The sequence below is a fragment of the Labrus mixtus genome, chromosome 3 (assembly GCF_963584025.1).
Source record: "Labrus mixtus chromosome 3, fLabMix1.1, whole genome shotgun sequence".
NCBI lineage: Eukaryota > Metazoa > Chordata > Actinopteri > Labriformes > Labridae > Labrus > Labrus mixtus.
In genome coordinates this window covers 21,617,012-21,642,359 of record NC_083614.1, presented here as the reverse complement: position 1 = coordinate 21,642,359, position 25,348 = coordinate 21,617,012, and the positions used below count along the sequence as shown (strand labels likewise).

Below are 25,348 nucleotides of genomic sequence, written 5' to 3'. Positions count from 1 at the left end.
AGGACTTGGTACTCCTTTTAGCAAGAAGTGTTTTTTATGGTGGTTGCAGAAAAACTGCATGAAGTGCTGGTAATGATTAACAGCACACGATTGCCATAAAAGATAAGCAGAGAAAGTGAAAGTTGTTTGTCTTGGGCTGTTACAGGACTGGACAACATGTGTGCAATTAGGAGCTGGCATTCGTAACCTTGATTCAAAACACAATAAACAAAAAAAACAGTCATGAGATCGGGTCACATTTCTTAAATAATTTAATTGCAAAAGGGTCTTTTAAAAATATTTCTACAAGAATGCATCATTTTTTTAGTAATTTGTTGTGTATGTCTGCACCATTAAATACATCTTAATGCTTTTCAAAGGGGAATTAACAATTGCATTTCTCATCTTAACCCCACCCACTTCCCACTTCACTATACATGTACAGTACTCGCTAAAACGTCCTTGCATGGAGAGGAGGGGTTTAAAAAAAAAAAGACAAAAAACATGTGTGGAGTGAACTTGTTAGAAGACAGTATAAAAGACAAAAAATGCATATATTTATTCAAAACAGACAACTGAAAAAAAGTTAGGTTGTGTAAGTTAAGGTTTTTTTTGGGGGGGGGGGGGGGTGCAGGATGCTGAATATTAGTTGTATGATCTGTGGAGGATCTAAAATTGGGGAAGAAAGGTGGAAAGGAATGTTGGGATGGTTTGAATCTTATTGACACACATACTGTAGAGGTGACCACATCTGACAAAGCCTGAACTCTGTGGATCAAAGTATTTCTGTATAAAATGGCAATCCTTTTTATTTCGCACACACTTGCGCGCGCGCACACACACACACACACACACACACACAAACGTAACAGTCCATCTTCATTTCAGCAGAAGGATGAACACACAAAACACACAAGAGTGCGTTCCTGTCCTCTCTGTGAATGTCGAAAATTAAACACACCCATGGACGTGTTAAAAATCCACTAAGGAGATAAATGGTTTGCTGTTGATGTGGTGGCAGTTTAATCGTTTTAGAATGTGCAACAGTGCCAGTCGAGCTCATCACTCACGGCTGGTTGACTTTGGTGAACACAAATCCAGACCCCAGTGCGCCATGTGCACCTCATCAATAGCTCATGCAAGCTCCAAAGCACTGCCATTTTTCAAGAGTGGGAATGTCTGCCATCTGATTGTGTTTAGCTCCCCATATGCCCCCCCCCCCCCCCCCACCCTTCTTTATTTTTATGCTCATCAACGGTGTCTTTTTTTGGTGTCATATGCAACTTTGTAACAGCGGGACTTACCGACTGATTAAATAATTGAGCTGAGTGCAGGGAAAAGTGAATGTATATTCCTGTGAGAGCGGGTAAAAGTGAGCTTCTGATTGCATTAAATCTGCTCTTTTTAGTCATCTCTAAATGCAAACAGAGTCACTGTTTTCCAATCAAAATGCAGTTTTCTTTGGAGGTAAACAAACTAGTTCTGTAGAGGATGTTAAAAAAAATGTTTTGTTCATGTAACAGGCACTTTCAACGCTTTCTGAGCATTATTACAGCAGGCATCCTGATCTGCTAGTGTTGTTTCGAACATCTGAATTGACACTTTGATGAAAAAATAAAGAAATATGTGACTTATTTCCTATGTAGTTTGAGATCACAACAGTTAGATTACTACTTAGTTGTGCCCTACAACTGTTGCAGGTTAGTAAGACCTTTATGGAGTGTTCTAGGAGGAGTGATAAAGTCTGTATGTTGAATAAGATGAAAGTGGGGAACACATTGTGGGTTTGCATAATATCCTCCATGACTTTTGAAGGGACTTAAGAGAGGCTGACTATAAAGTAATATGGGAAGACACAAACACCACACTGTCATTACACACCTAACTTAATAATATTTCACATATTGCATTGATCAGCTCCAACCCAAACAGTATGGAGACTCACTGGAAAGATCACAGCCTCATCTTTTAATCCGCTACCTTCAAACACCCCTCAGGGAGAAGCCTAAAGAGTCTGCTCTCCGTGATGCAGCTGCGATCATTTAGGACGAGGGGGCCTGCAGATTTTGTGTGTCTGTCAGCGTGCCGCGGCTGTTGATCCTGCACTGTACTAATCATGCAACAGCCCGAGCTGAGACAGGATGATTGCAGGCCAGACAGGAAATGAAGAGAGATAATGATAGGTCAGCACGCCGTATGTCTGCACTCGCTGCATGCGCGTATCCTCCCAATGCCAGATTGGCTGCTGCATTAATCAACCTGACAGAAAAAAAAGACCAGACCAATATGTTTCCTCTTCTGACAGGTCTGATTCTCTGATGAGGGAGCCACATCGTATTTGATTGAAATGATTGGCAGGTAGGCTACATCATTCATGGACCTTCCACCTAATGGCTCCTTAACAGTCCTACGTAGGATGGGTTGGGAGGATTCTATTGTTGGATGTGATGGTAAATACTTACAAAAAATATATGGTAAACCAGGGAGATGCATTTTGGTGGTTAGCAGGAAGTTTAAAGTTGAATGCAGTGTACTTGGAAGACAATTTGTGACAGCTCAGGGCCTCACAAATGCTATGTTTGTTTAGAATGAGAATGGATTTGGAAGCTTAATAGTCGTTTCAGGTGGCACGCACGCACACACAATTAGACACACCTACACATACACTCAAACAGCAATGGACGGAGGGCAAAATGGCAACACGTCAATACCAAAATTTAAACCATGAGTGATGTAAATATCTTCTTCTATACCTCCTAACGTCCTTCCTTTCTCTCGCCTCTTTCTTTGCTTTCTGTTAATTTCACTCTGAATCAAACATTTCACAACAGCACTTCCATTTTTGTCAAAACACCATTTTTTTCTTTTGTTATTTATGATATTTTTGTTACAAAACATGTACAGGCTGTTTAGAACAACAACAAAAATACAATATCCAATTAATATGCAATTTCTTTTTGTTTAATAATTATCAATTCATTGGGCAAATCCTCTTGAGAGCTTCTCGTCCCTCTGATTGTTCCAAGTCCATTTCCCCCATATGGCCTACAGTCCATCTGGGTTTTGGTGGGGTGAGGGGGGGAGGGGGCAGGATGGGGGTTAACAGGTGAGGTACAAATAAATACATTGGGCAGGTTGTCAAAAAATTAAACCAAGAAAATGCATTATTTCTAAATCCAGATAATAGTAAGTAGAAAGTAAGGTGTCCGTCAAGGTGTCTCTGTTTCTCCATGAAGCATATATATATAATTTTATATATATATATATGTAGGTTCTTCCAAAGTTCATTTTTTGGATTCAATAGAAAAGGTTTAACAGTTGTCCACAGAATATAGCGTAATTGTTTCAGATATATTTGCTCCTTGTCACTGTTCAGTTCATGCGTTAACTCTCCACGGTGGCAAATAGCGGAAGCCGTATTGTACAGTATACTCGTGTGCAACTTGACACCCGCACATCCAAGCACACCTAATCACACATATACTCACACATGCGCACGCACACACGCACACACGTACAAAAAAAAACACACGCGTAAAGGCCAAGTGGTCTTTCTCTAGTGTTGCCACAGTCCTTGTTTCCACTTCATCACAGAAAGTGTCCAGTGGGGGGAGGGGGTTGGGGGGGGGGGGGGGGGGCCTTCTCAGATGTGACCGGCCATGTTCAGACCACAATATCTCCCAAATATGTGTAAGAAAAGCTTGAAAATGAAGGGGAAAAAAAATGCTGTGTGGACAAACAGAAATCAAACTTTTTTTTTTTTTTTGTATGTGTAACACACAGTTGATGAGCAGGTGAACCCAAGCTGTGAAACGATCCTTGGTCAGGTCAGGGTGAAGAGGTCTGGTGACCTTTTGAGGACTCTGCAGCACAAAACAAGTGTCCAAAAATGTGGCTGCCCTCTTTTGACCTTTCTGACCTCTGTCACCCTCCTGATGATCATTTTTTTCCTCCTCCACCGCCTCCCCCTTTCTCCAGCAAGTGCCCTTAAAGATAACACACCTTCAATATGAAGATGGAGAACGACACACGTGTGCACAGTAAGATATCAGGGAAAGAATCGTCCTCTTTTTTTCCTGTGGGTCCAAGACACCGTCCTTTTTTTTTTTTTTTTTTGTTTATCCACTTTTTCACAGCAGGATGTCTATTCTTGACTTTGTCCATCAAAGCTGGGTAGAGAGGTGTAGGGGAGGGACTCTAGCACGAGGATAGAAGTGTGTCACTTCAGTTACAGGGCTAAGGCCAACCTCACTAAAAACACACATGCATGCAAACGTCAACCCACACCAGAGCTGGTGAGGCACGCATGGGATATAAAGGGGGGGTTAACTCCTCTTCTTCTTCTTCTTCTTTCAAAAACACACAAAATCTGATTGGATGGTAAAAGAAACAATGCTGAATTATAAAAAAAAAAAAAAAAGCAGAGGAAAAATGGAAGTGGTAGTGACATAAAGAAAAATACAAGTCAGAGGCACTGCAAGCCAGTTTCGAAGCGTCTAATTGGCAGAGTTGGGGTCAGGCAGCTAGGGTTTTCCAATGGCTCTCTCTTGCACTGTTCCTCTCCCCCCTTTTTTTTCCTGTCTGGCTGTCCTTTTTTCAACTGCATCAGTGTGTGTGTCCAGCCGCTCACACCTGGACAGGAAGTGTTTGGTTCATCTGTAGTCTCATGTCCTGAATGCTACCAAGAATCTTCTTCTGATGGCCGGCCAGCGTCACCCCTATCCGCAGCAAGTCCCTGTGGTTGGGAGTAAAAAAAAAAAAAAAAGAGGAAGAAAATGAGAACAGATGGCTCAGTTATCAAACAACAAAAAAAAAAGTAGTTAAACAAGACATGTCAGTAGAAGTGCACATTTCACTTTTCATTCAAAAGTAAACACACCAACAGGTGGGAAGAGGGACCGAGAAGCAGGCGGGCAATCACCTATAAAATGTCTAACAGTGGGTCAGTCAACAAAATGTGGAGTCTCATCCAGTGAATGTCGCGCTTCACGTAACATACTTCTGTTGCCCGACAGGTGGGCGAGAGAAGGGGGAGTCACAGAGCCATCATGCGATAGTTAATGATTAAAGAGGACAATTTGCTACTGTTCAGCGGCTGGCAGACTTCACAGTGTTCACATCAGCCTACCGCAAAAACTAAATGCTAGATACTAGAATGATTACTCGGTATGGAGCCCATCTTTCATGCTTTGGAAACTTCTCTGTGAAATCAGCTTAATCGTAACACTAGCACAACATTCCTCAATGCTTGAACACATCCAAGAAAAACATAAAGCAAAGAAAGAGCGTAAATTAGTCTTGTAGCCGAGGGCTAACACGAGCTTCAGTGCGATATTTAGTGTGTGTAAAGGACTTTAACCTCAGCGTGAGGGTTCAGTGGGAATTTCCAAACATACATTACTACATCTTCCGAGAAGCCTGGGAGGAACGCACCTGCTTTGGGCATAATTTCCCGGAATAATCTAATCGTCATGGCCATGTTGGTTTAACACCACAGTAATACAATGTGACCCTCACTTCTCTGCTTCCATGTTTGATTTCCCGAGTTGATAGCTGAAAGAAAAGGACGGCGTCTGGGGCTGTGATTAGCTGACCACTGGGGCTCTGCAAAAGTGTGTGTCCTCTCTGTTTAGTCACACACACACACACACACAAATACTGGATAATCTAATATTACACACAGACGGCATACACTCTGCTTGTCTCAATGACTTTGTGGTCCAATCTATTGTAGTACAAATGTGTGCACCTCAACACACACACGAGTGCATGAAAGCACACACAATTCCCCACTTCTCATCCATCCCCTCTGAAGCTAAATAAGGGTGCATCACGGCAATTTCTCACAAATAAATGATGTTTTTCTGTTTTTTCATATTTCGCTTTCCCCATCAGTGCAGCAATGGAGGATGAAATGATAATAAATGGGCACCATTAGAGGAATTACTGGCCATTAAGGGCAACAGAGAGCCACACTACACCACACCTGTCAGCCTGGCCAAATTGAAACAAATTGCCACCTCCTCCATCGCCTATTATGCGGCTAATGAAGATAATTTATTTATCATTATAATCCTAATTCATTTATTTGATCATCACTAGCCTCCGATTTCCATGATTTCCATTACATCATATCCTGTTAGTAAACACAGCAGAAGATGGGTGAGTGGTCAAGGTTAACTGGGGAACGTAGGAAAGGAAACGGATTTAAGTGCTTTCCAACAAATCCCTGCTTTAATGTTAAAGGGGGGGGTTGATTTTTAATCTGCTGTGGTCACTTCTGAAGAAGATGGTTGTTACAAGTTCCCTTCTGATTACTATTTCAGCAAACCATTCCTGATTGGTCAATCACAAACCAAATTACAGGAAGAGCAAGTAGGATTTGGGTCTTTCCTGTTTTGCACCATGCCATCATTTATCATCATGTCTACTCTCTACATAATTTTTGTTGCAAAACAATCCCACATTTTTTTATTTAAAACTACTGTTATCAATACAATAAAATGTGTACATAGTACTGAGACACTCAAGTGTAATGAATATTTGTTTACATTTCTGTTTTTATCCAAAGCACTTATCCGCCAAATGTATAAAAAAAAAAAAAGTAAAAAAGTAAGATATGTGTATTTATCTCCTTTAAGGTTGTCATTTGATATCTGGGCCCAATCACAGTCCCTTTTCCACATCTTAAAAAGTTTAATTTGGCCACATGACTGTCTTTATTCCCTGAAGGTAAATTTTTATAACACTAATTTGACTCTCAAACTCAGCCCAGTCGATCACAGCGGGCTTGATTAACTGAATCCACTCCCTCTCCACTCACTCTGCCGTCATCTGGGCCACCAGGTCAAAGGAAGCAAATCCAGCGTTGACGAAGTTGTCACGGTAGCGGCTCATCTTGATGGCATCCAGCCAGTCCCCCACAGTGGTGAAAGTGGTATAGTCTGGCACACAGCGGTCAAGCAAGGGCTGGGATACCCTACATTGGAGATCGGGGGGGGGGGGGGGGGGGGGGGAGGAAGAGAAACAGAGAGAGAGAGAGAGGGTTAAGGTCGTCACTCTACTGCCTCTAATGGCTCAACCTCATCCCCAAATGCACCCCGCTGAGCGCCACCTCTCCATCTCTCCACCTCTCCATCTCTCCACCTCTCCTCCTCTCCTCTCCTCTCTTCCACATGTAAGGAGTTCTGTGCAGGGGTGGGGTGGGGGCATATTTGGGGGGGGGGGGGCTTTTATGATTGTGGAGAGACTGGCTGGAGGCTTGGGTGGTGGATGCTGGTGCTGCAGCTGGTGAGGCTTGGGAGATGTTTTCATAGAACAGATGTCAAATCTGTTCTTAATTGATGAGTCAGCAAGTTGTTATTTACAAGGGTCCAAATTACACTGATGTTGCGACACTACATTTTGTAATAATTGCTGTTAATAAAACAACAGGTTTCACAGTAAACATGTGGGCATATTCTTAGTCAAGCATGCATTTGATTAGCAGCATCTGTGACTCAATGAATGCTAAATGTCAAACGTTTAAGGACATTTCTGTGGAATGGAACAGTGATGGAATGGTAATATCTGTTTTTGGTTTATGTTCCTCCTATTGCAAAAAAAAAACCCACCACAGAATGAAATGGTTTTATGGAGTTGCGCTTCAAAACCATTTATAAATCTGGTCTAAATCTGATTCAAGAAAATTGGATTCCATTTGTTTTATCTTGTCAGCGCATATCAGATTTGGGCCACAGGAACCAACCTTGCAGGTTATATAAGTATGATGCTCTGTAGAACAAAGTCTTTGCATTTGGACTACATTGTCTCACTGATTTGAATATGCATATTGCTTTTAGAACATCATCATTAGAACATGTCTGACAATCCCTGTGTGGTTAGCAAAGTAGGACTTAATCGTGGCTTTGCTGATGCTGGCAATACATGGAAGGAGTGTTTAACTGTGCATCTGTGTTCATATTAATATGCTGTGTTTAAAGGGTGAATGTGAGTGTGTGTGTATTCCTGAAAATGTGTTTTGCATGTTCCTGAGCACCTGTTGACAACCCAAAAAGGCCTTTCTTAAGAAAAAGCAAACCTCCTGGTCTGATCAGTGCTGTAGATAGAGAGGCCACCTTGGGAGTTTTAATAAAACTGGTCTACAACTCAGAGTGAAGTGGAGCGGATGAAGAAGAGTGGAGGTGGAGGTGGAGGGGGGAGGCAGGGAGGTGAAGGAGGAGAAACAGATGAGGGAGCAGGCAAACTGAAAGAGCACCACTGTCTTCCCTCCTCTCTGCTCGGCTGATCCCTGTCATCCTTTTTGATGGCATTAGATTCATTAACAATTAAAAGAGGAATGGAGAGCGAAAAGAGGGAGAAAAGAGGAAAAAGGCATGGAGAGGGGAGTTAATAACAGTGATACAGAGGCTCCATTGAGTGGTGTAGATGGAGTGATTTTTAATAAGGCCTGCGCTTTGGAGCCCAAGGCCTCGGGCCGTCGTTAACACCAGACTCTGGCTTCTCTTAATGGAGTATTGTTAGTGTTCCCTCTCTAAAGCTGGCTTCAAAAAAGGTCCAAGCTGTAGCCGGCCAGATGTGAGCCACAGGCAGAAATGGCAGGAAAGCTGGGTAATTTTGTTCAATAGCTAGTGAAACAGTTAAAGGCCAAGCCTGGTTCAAGGTCAATGCTTGGGACTTTTGCAGTTTCACCAGGTCTTGTTCAAGTAATTTGGATTTTTAAGAAGGCAGGAAAGAGGATGTGATTCAATTTTAAATGTTGACTTTTGCAATTACAACTGAGATTCAACAGTTAAAATAAATATAGAAATGACTTTTAACAAAGGAGGCCTGACATTAATTCCTCATGATACTTTAATCCTACAATGCAACAATACAGCCATGCCAAGAACAAAACCGCCAAACGACTTTTTATGCCAGACAGTGTCATCTCACCTCCAGCCATCCTTCAGTGGCAACCACGATGACAGTCTCATCTCTCACTCTTCCCTTGTTAGGTTTGTTCGGCAGGAGGCCACCTCTCTGCTGGCCCGTTTAAAATCTCGTTAGTGGCTAATTAAAAGGCGCTCCCAACTTTTTTTTTTTTGCATCGCCCTAATCGAGCTAATTAACCGCAAGCTTAATCTTCCAAGAATGTCACTTAGGTGGCCAACCGAGACCCTGGTTTCCCCCATGAGCCCAAACCAGGATTGTCTGCAGCCCTCCCTTAAGACAGAAAGACCCTGTTGCAGGGACAGATAGGTAGGTCAACCCCCTCCTCCCCTCCCCATCGCTCCAACTCTGCCAACCTCTATCCTCCGAATTCTTTCCAAGAAACAGGTTGCAGAGAGAGGGAGAGCAGCTAAATGTAGATGTGACATCATTGATTGAGCTCCCAGTTGGCAGGGGAGTTGCTTTAAGGGCTTTATTGAGCCATGGTAATTTGGATTTGCATAATGGCCCGGGCTGCATTTGTGAGAACTAGAGAGTTGCATGCGAAGAAATCTGCACTTTAAGTTGTTACTAGTGTTACAGCTGAGTCAGAGTGGCTCACACCCGCCTTATACACTTGGATAAGGAATGTTTGCACACTGGAAATCATTACTGCCAAATAAAATGGCTCGGCCAGTACTCTTGTGGCTAAAAAGTCAAGTGTATTCTTATGATCAACCAATGACCTTTTACTGCAATCCATCAAGTGAGTCCTGCAGGTCTACTCCAATGTATGACTTAAGAAAACCAGAGAAGATGTTTAGAAAACCGGCACAAGTATTCAAATGATACATAATTGGACATCATTGCCCTTTAGGAAATTCCTTCCATCCATCCATCCATTATCTATACCGCTTGTCCCATTCGGGGTCACGGGGGAGGATTGGAACCGATCCTAGCTGACATTGGGCGAGAGGCAGGTTGCACCCTGAACTGGTTGCCAGTCAGTCACAGCGCTGACATACAGAGACAGACTTTCATGCTCACTCCTACTGGCAAATAGGGGTCACCAATTCACCATGTGGGAACCCATACATGAAAGAACATTAAAAAAACTCCACACAGAAAGTCTCTGTATGATGGGGGATTCAAACCAGGAACCTTCTTACTGTGAGGCAACAGCACTAATCACTGCACCACCGTGCAGGCCTGCTTCAGGAAAATCTTATCTTAAAACTTAATGAGGTAGCCAGGTACAAAGTTAAACTCTACTTTCACTACTCTATGCTCCAACCAACATAGAAAGGACATGGCATTTGCTTTTATCTTTGTCTAACAGGAACTTCTGTTACTGAATGTGACCAACATATTTTTGTATCACCATGTTCCAACTTACCCAGTGGACTGTGTGCTGTTGGTGACCACCTTGAGGCTGGCAGCGTTACGAATAAGCTTATCCAGCGTGGCCACAATCTGGGTGAATTTGGGTCGCAGGTTCCTCTCTTTCACCCAGCAGTCCAACATGAGCTGATGCAGGGCCGTTGGGCAGTCCATGGGTGGGGGCAGTCGATAGTCCTGCTCCACAGCGTTTATCACCTGGGGAAGGGCGGCAAGGAAATCACAATCACTTCTAATCTCAGAGATTGGCGTAGAGGGAGGAGGAACAATACAATGTGAGTGATGGGTCAATAAAAAGATCAGGTGAGTAGTGCCAGCAGCGGGTGGATGAGGAAAATGATGAGAGTGTCAGAGATAAATAGGAAAAAAGGCTTTAGGGAAAGCATTGAAATAAAAGCTGAAACTGTTTTAAGACATTGAGGATCTATTACAATTTTAAATGTCTTCAATAATTATCTTGAAACGCAAAATGCTACTTCTCATGAATTTTTCAACAGAAGAACTTTTTTTTCTTATTATTTACAAGTGTGAATATATCACATGACACACAAAAAAAACCTTATATCTGCTTACATCTTGATTGCTCATGTCCCAGTACGGCCGCTCGCCGTACGACATTACTTCCCACATGACAATGCCGTAGCTCCACACGTCGCTGGCTGAGGTGAACTTCCTGTAGGCAATCGCCTCGGGAGCCGTCCAGCGAATGGGGATCTTTCCTCCCTGTGGATATGCGAATGAGTAGGTGAGCATGAAATACTGGAAGGATGGGGCACAAACACAGTCACACACATACAAGAGGAAGAGAGAGGGTGAGAAAAAAACACAAGTCTAAGGGAAATGTTGATGCACAACACGTGGGTGCATGCAACCCAAACGCCACATACACACAAGGTTAGTGACACACAGTTACAGGAAATGATATGTACAAACAAGTGAGGCTGTAATATTTAATGTGCTACTAATTGTATTTTTTAACATCAATATACCATCATATAATAATTCATAAAACAGATTAAATTTAAGGCAAGCTGACTGAATTCTCATGGTAGCCTGACATTAGATAACGCAGTAACCAACATGTATCATTTGGATGTAACTAGAACCCCCATCCAGTCAATACTGATGTGATTGTGGAGTCAGCTGGATTCCTGTCTGAATATCCATCTGCCTGAGGTCATCAAACACGAGCTTGCAGACTCTTGTGGTTCCCACGATTATCTCATGTTAACAGTGTTTGAAGTAAGAATACACTTCCCAGCTAACACCATCGCTTTCCATCGCTTTTTATTTAACAGAATAGACGAGTTGGAAAAATCTTTCACTCCACCTAAATGACCTGTTTTATGGTAGGTCGTTGTGGCATATTCAAAACACTGTGGCAGATTTGTATTGGATGGAGAGACACCTTTTCCTGTTTTAAAAGTCAACACACTTAGAGGATTCAAACTACATTTCTGTGTACAGGTCTGAGGAGTATGTGTGTCTGTCTAAAGCCAAAGTTCATGTTTAGTTATGACAATCCAACTTTGCCTTTGTGCATTTACCTCTTTTGCCAATTTTACACGTTTGGTCATGTGGGACTATAAGTCATTAATTCATAACAGAAAGTCCATTCATTTGTCAGCTAAGGATCTTGATCCATATCTGGCCAATCTTTTTATAGGTACAAACAGCAACGTGTGCAGGAAATCATTTTGCATTTACAAGTGTCAAAAATGATCTCCTTAGAAAATATTTATCTGTTCCAAAAAATTCCATAATTTCAAAATTAAGCACAAATTCAGCTGAACTATATTTTTGTGTTGATCGACATTTACAACTGTTCAAAGCTTTACATCCTAAGTGAGAATATAATGATTAGGACATTTGGGAACTGATTTGACACTGAACTATTTTTGTAAAATAGTTAGTAAAACTACTAGAGTAATATAGTTATGATGTATTGATGTTAAAACATTACATGTAGCACTGTTAAACATTGAATTCGAACACAAGTACACTGACACAAAAATACAAACACACACACACACACACACACACACACATGTTTTTATGCCGGACTCACCAGGGAGCTAGTGTAAGTGGGGTCTGTTGCGTCATCCTCGAGGAAACGCGATAGGCCGAAGTCAGACACCTTACACACCAGATTACTGTTGACTAAGATGTTTCGGGCAGCCAAGTCTCTGTGCACGTAGTTCATGTCTGACAGATACTTCATGCCTGCTGCGATACCACGCAGCATGCCAACCAGCTGGATCACTGTGAACTGCCCGTCATTGAGCTGGCAAAGTTAGAGAGAGAATGGCAGGGATAAATTGGACTGTAGATCAAGGTTGTATGTTCAAAGGAATGAATATTTATGTTTGTACCCTTTTTACCTTTATTTGTCCTACCTGTCTTTCTCTTTTCAGTATCTCTAAGAATACTTTCTAATGTCCTCTTACATCACACATTTAAGTCTTTTTCAGCTTTATCTAAACATCCTCCATTCATCCCTTCTCTATAGCTATTCATCAGTCTCCTTTTTATAGCATACAAAATATTGTGTGACTCTGACATCGTGATTCATGCAGTATGAGGGCTTTGTAAATGTCATCAATTTCCTGAATGCATTTATTCTTTATAAACTCTGCAGCAGAGCTTAAGCAGACCTTATAAGGTTTAGATGACTAAAATCTATCAAGCAGATTTAGATGGTATTATTAGCTGGATAGAGCTTTATTGATAAAATTAGAAAATACATGTTTTATAACTACTTGATCATTTTGGAGATTTTTTTTTTTTTCCTGTTTTTAATTTGCTCTTACCCTTAAGAAAGAGTCCAGCGCTCCATTCTCCATGAACTCAGTCACAATCATCACCGGCCGACTCTTGGTGACCACACCTTCCAGACGGATGATGTTGGGGTGATCAAACTGGCCCATGATGGAAGCCTCAGACAGGAAGTCTCGCCTCTGGCGGTCAGTGTAGCCCACCTTGAGAGTCTTGATAGCAACGATGATCTCTCGGCGCCCAGGCAGCTTTAGGCGACCGCGGCACACCTCGCCAAACTCTCCTGCGAGAGCCAAGGTGAGACGGCAGGAGAAACAGAAAAAAAAGAGGAATAGGAGAGATGGAAGGAGAGTGAGAGTAAGAGGGAGGGGAGAGAGGCATGACGGAAGAGTGGAGGAGAGTGGGGGGAAAGAGGGGAGAGGGTACAGTTAACTGGTTAGAACCAAGGAGTCAGGGAAGGGTAGCAGGGAAGTGGGACGGGGGGGACTGCAAGAGAAGCCAGGACTCTAGGCCAGTGTCAATGGATGATGGTGACAGGGGAGCATTCAGTGTTTTTGGTGCTATTAAGCTACGGATTAAAAGAAACAGCATGATGAATGTGAGGCATGATGACAAAATGTGAGAAGATGGGAAATGCTTGTAGAAATAAATGGGCAAAGCGGGGTGACACTGTAAAATGTGCTGAGGGGTACAGAGGAGGAAGGGGGGTAAGAATCAGGGGGGTGTTGCTAAGCTTCGGAAGGGCTTGCATAGCGGGCACAAGAGGAGGAGATAGGCGGAGAAAGAAGCTTTGGGGTTTTGGGGGTCGTGGACGCTTTACGTTTAGAGTCTACACCAAGCGTGTGCATTAATGATAGGCCGTGATAGTAATGTGGCGTCAACATAGTTGAAAAGGTGACAAAAGTGAGGGAGGTCAGGGTGGAGAGGGTGAGGGATGGAGGAATGGGGGGGGGGGGGGGGGGGGGGGGGATGGATTTAGGAAGGGGTAGAGGAGATGAGGGGGACAGGGAAGACAGGGGTTTGAGGGTTTGTCACTTTAAAGGCGAATGCTGGGGAGCGACGGGTTTCAAGTAGTAGCCTCAGCAGTAGAAGAGCTCTTGAGGTAGTAGTAGCAGTAGTAATGGTAGTAGCAGAAGCAGTAGTAGAGACTCCCATCTCTGCCATCACAACGTCCTCCATTTTGGCTCAGAAACAATACTAAGAAAACTCAACCTCATTTGGCACAAGTCCTGCAGCTTTTGAGCAGATATATATTACTCTCAAGAACATCAAAAGCATTGAATATTCTACTATCTACAACATCAAATGTTGGGGAGGGATTCTAAGGGAGGGGACACAATGAAATAGTGGAAACGGTGCTCGGAACAGAGGTCGAATGTAGTGATCCAGTAGAAGCACTCTTTGATAAAGAGGTTCTGAAGACATTTAAAAGTGGACAGGATCAGAGACACCAATCCTGGAAACTATTTCATGATCTTACAACCCATCCAGAGAGAATTTATACTTCACTGGATGAAGGAAATAGACCTGCTTTGTTGCTAGTTGCTTTGCACAACACAACCCTGGGCTGAGACGCATTAAAACAATGTAATGCATGATAGTCCTAACCCAGCTGATAAGCCTATAGGGGGTAAGCCTTCCCCCATGGTGCTTGCTGCAACACCACCAAGTCATGAGTTTCTAAAAATGTCTGCCATTTACAGAACTCAACTGGCTGTTGAAATACAAACTTAAAAACTGGGGAAATGCATGTGCAAGTATTCATAGTTAAATGATGTGTCTATCCGTTGAGAAGTTTTAAAATGGAAGGCAAACAAGTGTGCCAAAAAATAATAATGCTGGAAGAGATAAGGGGAAAAATACACATTTGCCTTTGGATAGGATTTAAAGTTCCCCAAGAGAAATAAATCCTGTCTGTATGGAGCTGCAGACTTGCATTATCCAAACTCTGCTTACAACAAACTCAAGAAAGAAACTTTAATAAGTTATGAATGATCCTACTTATTCCTACTTGTATTTACTAAATGCATGTACTCACACTGCATCACTCTTTTTCCAGGATTGAGCTCCAATTTTGTTTTTGGGTGAGATGATATAACGTCGAACAAAAGGTACAACATCTACTCCGAAATTAACGAAAGGGTGATATGACTGTGAGTCAAACTAACTGTTAAAGGGCACACTATGGCTAGTGATGTTTAAAACACAGGAGTGCTGGAGACGACTGTAAGACTGGAGAGGGAGGATTCCTAATAGGTGACGAGTGTGGGAGGGGTGGGAGCAAGGAGAGGGCTTTCGATGAATTGAGTGAAAGTACCGCTTGGTGTGAAGTCCTCTAACGGTATGGCCTGGAGGTGACTAGCAGCCTTCCCCCTGTAGCTCAGGAGCTTTGGTGGGTTACCTGCGCCAATGACCTCCTCGATCTTCACGCAGGAAACGTCTATCTCCTTGGCAAACTCGCGCACCGCCTCATTGGGGTCCTCGTAGGTGAAGGGGTCAATGTAGACCTTCATTCCCGGCGTTACTATTGGGGATTCAGTGGCAAGAACAGGAAAGTGAATACATGCAATCAAACACAATTTAAACAGCATGATTTCGTATGTGAAGTTCCTAAAAAAAGCTATAATAGCCAAGTATAGGTAGTTGTTAAGTTGAGGTATAGGAAAACTAATCTTGGAATTTAAAAAATGCTTCAATGACAGGCATCTCAGCAAAGAGACTTACTGTACTGCTGCAGTTTCTCTGTGTACTCAGACTCTGAACCGTTTCTCTGCTTTCTGTAGAGAAAGATGAAAAACACACACTTAGTCATGTGGACTCGACACAGCAGGGCGCAAGTACTGGAAGGAACAAAGGCACGAGGAGAAAACAGACCCTAATAATGTCTGCAAAAATGTAGCCAAACTACAATGTGCCTTTTTTTTTGGCTTTGGGAACAAGGAATACTCCGTAGATAAAGATTGCATCAATGCCTGCCGGTGAAATGATTCATACTCGGGGACTGTAACACAACTCTAAACAAAGAATATCATACCATTGTTTGAAGGAGCAAGAGAAAGACACTCATTCTTGGTACCCCCAAAATGAGAAGAAGCCGAGACAAAAGCAGACTCAAACTGCAAGCTCAGCTGTCTCGCCTTGCTCGCCCTGTAGACATCCGTTGCTCATTTTATTCAAACGGCCTGTTATTTTTCTCTCTCGTGCTCTCATTCTTTACTACTTCTCTTTCCATAGTTATCCTGCTTTTTATTTTACTCATGTTTCTCAGTCTGTATCCTTATCCTCCTGGATGTGTACAAAGATGATGACAAAGTGAGGGGGCTTGGTTGTGGAAATGACATGTTAATGTGCTTCCTTTGTTGTCTAACCAGTAACCAGGGCAATAATACCCCATGGTGATTTGCATCCTATTTCAAATTCTAATTCCGATCCAGAATATGCCAAAGCTCTGTGTTTTGTATGATGACTATTTTCTCCTTTTTCTTCTGTGGCAGTCAAAGCAGTGGCTAAGCCAAGACCCTGAGAGAGACACAATGTAGTGGTGTGAAAATAGAGGCAAGCGTAAAGGCAGGAGGGGAGCAGGAGAGGAGGGGAGCCAGGGAGATTATTATTCAGTCTAGCGTGACTGATGCCCACGCTTGTCAGCCACAGCCTGAACTGACTTGTGGAGGGAAGCCAGTGGGCGCCAGTCAGCGGTGGGTGCCAACCTTTCACACCTATATACACACAAGCACTGCATTTGCAGCTTGACAAATGAGTGGTATAAGGATAAACGAGTGTGGTTAGACTCAGCTGAAGCAGTGTCAGACTTTTTGAAAGGTCTGAGCAGCCGCTCGCATCTTCCCAGTCAATTGGGCCCAGCAGACAGGGGCGCATCCAGGGTCCTTTGTGGTTGGGCAACTGCACAGATGATTTTGAGTGCTGGGCCATGAGGGCAGGCCTATCAGGCCTAACAGCTGCTCCACCATGCTGTGTCCAGTGAGCAAAGTAGCAATTTGGCCAAAGCTGTTTACTACTCACAAATTCAGAAGGCTAATCTGGAATTCAGTGACCTCACAGGTGGCACAGAGACTGTTTTGGGGTGGTTTAGAGGACATACAAAAAAAGTTAACATTTGAAGGTATCCCCTTCTTTTTTTTACTTGAAGGTAAAATATTCCCACAAATGTTTTTGCAAGTCCTTTGCAGTTGGAATAAATTATTTTAGACATACAAAGGCAAATGAGTCAGTGTAGAAGTCTTTTTTACCAAGCAGCTTTTTGCAGTTGCTACCCAAATTACCCATGTTCATCTTTCACAAGAGCTGACTATTTGAAAGGATGATGGGGAGTTTACTGACCTGAGGCAGACAATAGCGATGACCACAACTGCAATGATGAATACTAAGATGGTGGTGGCCGATCCAACGATAAGTGGTAGCTGCTCCTGCCATGGCTTTGGAGGATCAGCTTTAGAAAGTGAGAAAGAAAGTGGTTACTCGTAGTTAACAACGTAGACCAACAGTAGCTACAGACCATTTCTTTAGCTACAAAATGTACCACCTTGTGTGCAATTCTTTACGTCGTATGCCTACAAATGCAAAACTATACTCTCCTGTTCTTCAGTCAAGACAGACTTTTAGTTTTTATAAAATTTTGTCTGCAAAATTATGAGTATGCAGAGCAAGATAAGGCCGAATTCCATGACTGATTTCAAAGAAATGGAAGATTCCACCAAATCAAAAGTGGATTTCTCGAAAAGGATTTCAGTTCTTTTGCACCAAACATAGTCGTAGTAGCTTCTCTTTTCATAAGCTTTTGAGCCTCAATTATGTTCCCAAGCTTATGCACAGCACTTTTATAGAGGTAATACTGCTAAGCCCAGCATATCCTATCATATCCCTGGGTAATGAAGTAGGTATTGGACATACTTTGCAGGTTGGTGCTGAAGTCTGCTGGGCTGCTGTAACGGCCATAACCAGCCACTGTTCTAGCCCGGACTTGCACCACATAAGGTGTTCCAGCCTTGAGACCCTCAATGCGGGCATTGCTCCGTTGGGCAGTCATGGTATGAGCGATGGCCTCACCCTGATCCTGCAAAGAAAGAGACAGTCAGTGATCAAAATATCCAGCTCCAGCTGTCTGAGACAAAAGCCAGAGAAAGAGAAATGAAAATAGTGCTGGTGTTTTTTTAATCCAACAGGAGAAGGACAAGACAACAAACAGCAGATTTCCAAAAATTGCCTTTATTCTCTCCCTGAGGCAGCTCCGGTCAAAACTTCTGGCCCGAAAAATACAAAAACTTTCTGATGTATGGATTTGGAAAAGAACAGGGATACTAGGGAAGGCAAGAAAGAGATGGAATTGGGGATACAGAAAAGGCCAGAGAATAATATAAATATGGGGGATTGGGAGAAAATGGAGAAAAAAGAAAGGAAGGCTTGAAGGCCGGAGCGAGGGAAATAAGTAGGGAAGGATGATCACGGAGGCTGAGATTGGAAATGGTGACGTTTCTCACTGCAACCATGTACTTATCAGCAGAGACATTGTTTTCCACACTTACAGACACACAGGTTAAACAGAAACCATGCAAGTCATTGAAATTGGATTGAATTAGAGGCATTGACTTACATTGCCGCTTACCTTCTCATGGTACTTAATCTCATAATCCAGAATGATTCCGTTGGGTTTCTCTGGGGGCAGCCAGGACAGGCTCATGGTGCTTGCTGTGGCTGCCATCAGGTGAACTGTGGGCACTGCAGATGGAGCTACATAGGGGGAAAAAAATAAATGAAAAATTAGCTTTAATGATTGTTGTTTTCTGTGTTATGTCTTTCAAGTTCTATAGCCTTTGTGTATCCACACAAGGATAAACACAAAGTCCTGGGCTCTGGTCCTTTTCAAAGCTTCGGCCAGTAGTTAGTATGCTGAACCATGCCCCACTAATGCTCAAATTCTCTCTCTGAGTCCTCGTGGAGGGAGAGGGAATGTCTAATTCTCCTGTGACAAAAGAATCTAGCTGCAAAACTGATGGATAAATCTCTAGAACACGTAGTTCCCTGGACCAACTTTAGAAAAGTTTGGAAACCGACAATTACACATGCAACCTTTTCCTGCATTTTTCTTCGTTTCATCCTCACTGAACAACTGCTGCACTTTTGCTCCATTCTCAGTTTATTTTCTTAGTCAAAATCATGTTTTAGATACTGTGCAAACATGTTCAACTAATACTCAAGAAAATGTACCCAACACACTACAACATAATTAATATAATGTTCAAATCAATACAAATATAAACATGCATGCCTTGGTCCTCGGACACAAATGTTTGCAGAAAAGCATAAACACACTGGCCCTCCACCCACCTGAGCTTTTTATGCTTAGTTCACATGTGCCTATTAATGGCCAATTGCTGACTGCCTCCCTGTCTCTTTACTCTATTCTAAATGCAGGTTTGTTCTATACCTCTGACTCACTTCCTCCCCCTAGTCTACTCCTTATCTGTTGCTTCAACTTCAACTGTCTATCTCCATTGGTATCTGACCTTCAAAAGTAAAGTGACACTTTTCAACCACCTTCTTCTTTCCCCGCTTTTCCGCCACAACTTTTCACTTTTCATAAAACCTCAAAGTCCAAACTATCTAGTCTCACTTCTTTCCTCCAAGCTTTTTAATCCCCAGTGTTAAGTTATTTGATCCTCCCCCATGCATTCACCTTCTCCTTCTGCTGTCTGTGTTTGTGGCCAGACATCCTTCTGTTTCTCTTTTCTCCCCAAACCTTCCCTTCCCTGGTTCTTTCCCTCCCAAGCCAGCACCATCCACCAAGGTCCTCTCTCTTTCTCCCCCAGAAGACAATGCTTCCTAGGCAGAATCCCCGGTTACCCTAGCCAGGGGATTAGGGGCCCTCCTCAGGGAGAAGACATTGGGGTAACCATGGAGGTGGCCTCTGGGGCTTATCACCGCCCTTTTATTTATTTTGGTTCTTAAAAGGTGAATGCACATGCAGGGGTGGTTTGGGAACTAAACCAGGGGATAATCTGATCACAGTTGATGCTCTCTTGCCCCTTCCTTTACCCTAACCCTTCTATCTCTCTACACCCAACTGACCCCTAAGCATCCAAGATGGACAGCCGTCCCTGTCAGCCCAGTACCAGACCCTTTGTGAAACAATGAGACCCTCATATGGGGTCCTGTAGGGTCTTTGGGGTCCTAGACCTGCAAACAGCATGCATTCCAAAAACATCTATAAGGAGCAGGAACTCAAGGCTAGAGGTTAGAAGGACAAGGCCATGGATGGAAGAGAGCGATGACAGGAGAGGGAGAAAAGGGGTAATCCATGGCGCTGTTTAAGCCAGCAGATATAGCAAACTTTACATAGCGGCTAAACACATCCAAGGCAAAACTTAAGGGGCCAGGGAAAACCTCAATATAGAGACCAACTCTAGAGAGACTAAGCATGATAGCATGGAAATATTTTGCGGTTCTTTAAGTTAATTGATCTGCCTAAAATGACCAAATTTCTTGTATTAGAAAAGATGTATATGCCTCCCTGCTTGCACAACTGCCTACCAACCTACCTTTCAACAATTATCATCAAAAACAATTAACCCTGACTATAAACTGACAGTTTACAAGGCACTCATGCAATAGCGTAGCTTACCAAGACTGCCCCGAATGATTCTGCATATCATCAGGGTTTACATTTTCTGTACATCATGAACATTTTAATCCCTGCAATGATTGCTACATTGGCCCAGTTACTTTTGTTGCTGTGGGTTGGATGAGTGGTGGGTTGCAAGCAGTGGGCAGCGAGAATACTGAAGGTTGAACACTTTGAATACACACTGCCTCGCTATTGCTATTTGCAGCCGTGTTAGTACAGAGCATGCTGTGGGTGTGTGAAAAAGGTCCCTTTTCTAAGCTCATTCAGAAGAATGTCTTCCTTCTCAATCCTTGTTCAAAGGAAAAATATGTAACATACTCCTACATGCATACAAAGAATTGATCTCTACTTCTTAAGTACGGAAGACATTCTCTGACATCTTTTTCTAGCCTTCGATAGCTGGCAGCGCCTACCAGTTCAGTATTGATCTCTGACAGGTAGCCATGAGGCTGCAAGTTTACGTACCAGCCTGATTTGTGGTGATGTTCACAGTCGAGAACTGGGGGGTGTAAGGGCTCTTGTTGGAGACGCCGTTGACGGCTTGAATCTCAAAGCTGTACTGCGTGTGGGCTTGTAGGTTACGGACGGCCACTCTGCGCTGGGTCAGGCCCAGGTGGCGTGGCGAGATGTCCACATTGTCATCGCACCGTGAGCACATCCCCCGCTCGGGCAGGCACTTCTTACAGATGACATTGTAGAAGATGTCTTCACGGCCGCCCAAGTCACGCGGGTCGCTCCATTCCAGTACGAGAGAGGTTTCATTCACGCTGGAGATGACACTGCGCGGTGCGGAGGGAACGGCTGAAAAAGAGAGGCAAAGCGTGGATGAGATGAGAAAAATAGGTTTGGAATGAGAATGGATTTAATTTCCCATGCACAATAGGTGTAAAAAAATTGGTCTTGGTGACAGCACAGAGACATACTGACAATAGTGAGGGATTCAAATTGCGAAAGACAGTTTCCATACCATTATACACACGTACATTAATTATTTCACAGCTGCTATCGACACAATTGTTGGCTGTGGTATTTGTGGATATTTAATGCTTTAACTAGCCATATTTTTCTGCTGTATAACAAGAGATTGTTGCAGCAGTTCTTGAGAAAGAAAGAGAACAGGAGTTCACATTTGAATGTGTATGTATTTGTGTATGTATGTGTGAGTGTAAAGTGCTTGGGGGGACGAGCGAGACAAACTATTGGCAGAGCTTTGGCAATTCTTATCCAATTACCGGAGCCTTATCTCTCACTGCACTAAGGGAGAATCAGCCCCCCACCCCAGCAACACAAAAAAAAAGGATATTCTCTCTTCACTAGGAAATGAATTAGCTCATACGTGTGTGTGTCTCTTAGCAAACACACTGCTGCTGGAAAAATTCCTCCACTGTCTATCTGTAAAGAGACAGCAGTATTGTAACAAATAGACCTCATGGTGAGGCACAGAGGGGGGAGGGGTAGAATGATAACATTTCAGGATAACGTTGGGAAAGCAAGCAGACTTGTTCCGTGTGGTGTGGTGGGAACATACTCCTCAGAGCTTTCATAAGCAATTGAGGGCACCATTCAAAGAGGGAAGTCTGACAGAACAATTCCAACAGAATATTGTTTTATTTCTACCAATAAACGTGATAACTGTCTAATTATGACCCATTTAGCGATTCCTGCATTTTGAGCAAGAAAAAGAGCATGGACAGGATTGCATTTTTTAAGGAATTGTTATATTGCATATTTCATTAAGATTGTTGACTCATGTAGGTGTGATGCAGTAAATCAGTCTTTACTTACTAGTGCATGGAGAGTCTGGAGAGTCAGTGTCCGAGCGGTAGTAACCATTTCGACAGGAGCAGACGCTAGATGCCCCTGAGCTGGCACGGCTGTTTGCTGGACATGGTAAGCAGAAGCTATCTCCCTGTTTGGACTTGAAGGTTCCAGGGCTGCAAGCTGATGGAAAAGAGCGAGAAATTGAGAAATGAACAAGTGAGTATTGACTTAAAATAATTTTGGACTTGAAGGAATGCACAGTATTTACGTTGGAATTATCTTTGTTCCCTCTCTATTCCAAGACAAATTTCCCAATAGGCAGTATGCAGTAGGGTGCAGGATGCGATGTGTTTGGCTTGTGTATTAACACGTGTTCATAGGTCGATTGTGCACATGATCCCCCCAACCTACATGTTCCCTTTTCCCCCACTTTTCTGAAAGTGGGTCTTCAGCAAACTGCAACTAGCAAAGGCAAAATGTTCTTTAGCAGCATGTAGCTTTTTTGCATTAACTCAGGTTCACACAAAGAGACTGTCAATCCAAATAAGAAACCCAACCCTTTGAAGCTAAAATGCTGGCAGAATGCTTTCATATGAATGAAGCTTTCATGGAATTCACAAATAAGCATACACAGACAAAAATCACACAACAAGTGGTGATGTGTTTATGGTTTTGTGGAAAACCAGGCGAAGATTTACTTCTGCACACACACACACACACACACACACACCATCCTGTCCTCGAGTTGTTGTAATGTGCTCAATAATAAGATGCTTTTCTCAAGAAAAATAGCATATCAGCATCCTTCTGCCTTTTCAATCACTCCCTGCACAGACCTTTGCAAAACTATCTAAAATGTTGTTTACCTACACTGGCTCCTGATTGTTGAAGCCTAGTTAATCAGATGAAAACACTGCTATCCTTTGTTGATGTCCCCTCTCCATTTATAGCAGCCGTTGGGATGTTTATAACTCAGCTGATAAGTTTCAGATATACTGGGAAACACTGACGGCGGCACTGTGAACCAGAACACTTTGGCAGGCTCCATATCTTTGATAAACAGTCTTGTTAAAAGATGAATGAGTTTGCCGCAGTGCTTAATAAAAAAGACAAGAGCAGGTAAGACAGTCAAAGTTTACAGGGGCCAGTTGATTAGCTGACCCACTAGAGCGCTAGCTCGTCAAAGTCAAGGCCACAGCTCTATGTTTGTCCCCCTGAATGATAATTTTAGCTCCTACGCTTTTTTTCTTTTTACCTTGTGTTGGAAAATAAAGGTTGGAGTTCAAATCTACAGCAGGCCGCTTCCTGCTCCTGCTCTTATCCTGTTTTTGAAAGGTCAATATTAGCACAAAACCGCTAGTTAACTGCAACGTGTACATTAGCACTAAGTGTATTTGTTCTTTCACCATTAATCACAGTGATCCACACCTCTGGCCAACAGAAGGATATGTTGATAAAGAGATAAGAAATGACCTCGAGCTTTACCAGGTGGAAGAATTGCTTCTTGTATTTTGTAACACGACCCGAACTAGTTCATTTAAGTTCATTCAAAATAGTAAACTACAAGCCATTTCTCATCTCACTGGGGCTGGGGCAATTGGTTTTTTGAACATGTTAGCCTAATGAAAGATGTTGAGCGAAAAGCTTTTTATCAGGGAAAGGCTGAAAGTGCTGATCAATCACTTTCAACGAGTAAAAAGGGTCATCCTCTGTCTTTCATCCATTTCCCCCTTAGAGGAACCACTGAAGAATGAGGAAGAATAAGAGACAAGGGGCTGGAGAAAAAGGGAGGGAGAGGTGGAAGAGGTGGAGGCATTGAAAATGCTAATCCTGCAGGCATTTTCTCCCCTATTCCCCACTCCCCTGTGTCTTATCCTCTCATGCAGAACATAGAGCTTAAGGAACTGATTAGAATGTATGCTGAAATTGGAAAGTGTGGAGCATGAAGAAAAAAAAAGTAAAGACTATTGGGGGTGAAATATCTGCAGTAAACCACTGGAAAAGGCAAGAAGAAAAAAAAAACTCATCAATTAATATTAATGCAGACATTCTTACAGTAACTCTAGTGGTGTTTTAATGAGAGCAACAGCCTCCAGATAGGGAGGGAATGGGTGAAGGAGAGGTAGTAATGAGAAGGGGTGAGAAATGTTGGTGGGGCAGTATATACGGGATATTTAACCGTTTAACCGAGGACAGAAAAGCAGAAAAGGAACAGACATGTGAAACGTGTCCTGAGTAAAGTAGTTGGAGAGGAGGGTGGACCTAAGAAGGGGTAAAGAGGGGGAGATTTATGCCTTGTGGTTTCCAGTGAAGCTTGATTAGAGAGCATTTTATCAGGGCCCAGTCACCAGGGCTTTAACCTTGAGCTGCCAGAAACAAACATACACTCCAGGTTTTAGATTTACTATACTCTCTCAAACCTACACTCTAACTCTTAAATTGTGCACACATCAATACTTAGTGCTGTATCCATGCCCTCTCTGCCTGATCGCCACAGTAGTTACTGAGCAAAAATGTCTTCCAGACTCATTTCTCCAGACTATATGACGAAGAATGAGCCCTCTGAACTCAGTCAGGCAAGAATGCCGCGCAAAACATACATCAACTGTTCATGCGCTGCTCAGACACCTCCATCTCAACCCTCCTGATCAATATCCCTGCCACCACCCCTGTCTGTCTCTCATTCCGCTGTCTCCTTTTGACCTTAGCCTAATTTTACGCCCCCATACCCCTCAACACACACACATTTTCCATTTATCCTTCCCCATCCTCCTGCTGTCACCTGCACTCCATTTCAGCCGAGACCTTGCTGTTTAAATTCACCTTGCTCTCAACCTCTGTGAACCCGTCATGTTTTCCATCAGACCTGAAACCATCATAGAGCCT

General features: G+C 43.0%; 1 protein-coding gene across 6 annotated transcripts in view; it reads right to left on the bottom strand.

The window, feature by feature from the left end:
- Nucleotides 1–233: 233 nt before the first annotated feature.
- The window catches only part of LOC132965696 (ephrin type-B receptor 3-like), a 60,741-nt gene continuing 35,626 nt past the window's right edge, over nt 234–25,348 (bottom strand). Inside the window, exons 4-16 of one of the 6 annotated variants that reach the window (XM_061033789.1) lie at nt 22,487–22,642; nt 21,167–21,502; nt 18,671–18,807; nt 17,971–18,133; nt 17,401–17,509; nt 15,787–15,839; nt 15,380–15,586; nt 13,098–13,345; nt 12,356–12,571; nt 10,861–11,010; nt 10,286–10,485; nt 6,803–6,958; nt 234–4,714 (exon numbers count right to left, since the gene is read on the bottom strand). In XM_061033789.1, the coding sequence (XP_060889772.1) occupies nt 4,606–4,714; nt 6,803–6,958; nt 10,286–10,485; nt 10,861–11,010; nt 12,356–12,571; nt 13,098–13,345; nt 15,380–15,586; nt 15,787–15,839; nt 17,401–17,509; nt 17,971–18,133; nt 18,671–18,807; nt 21,167–21,502; nt 22,487–22,642 (2,240 nt within the window). In that variant the 3' untranslated portion in view covers nt 234–4,605. The remainder of the gene's footprint in view (nt 4,715–6,802; nt 6,959–10,285; nt 10,486–10,860; nt 11,011–12,355; nt 12,572–13,097; nt 13,346–15,379; nt 15,587–15,786; nt 15,840–17,400; nt 17,510–17,970; nt 18,134–18,670; nt 18,808–21,166; nt 21,503–22,486; nt 22,643–25,348) is intronic. The other 5 variants (XM_061033792.1, XM_061033790.1, XM_061033795.1 and 2 more) reach the window with 5 other exon arrangements.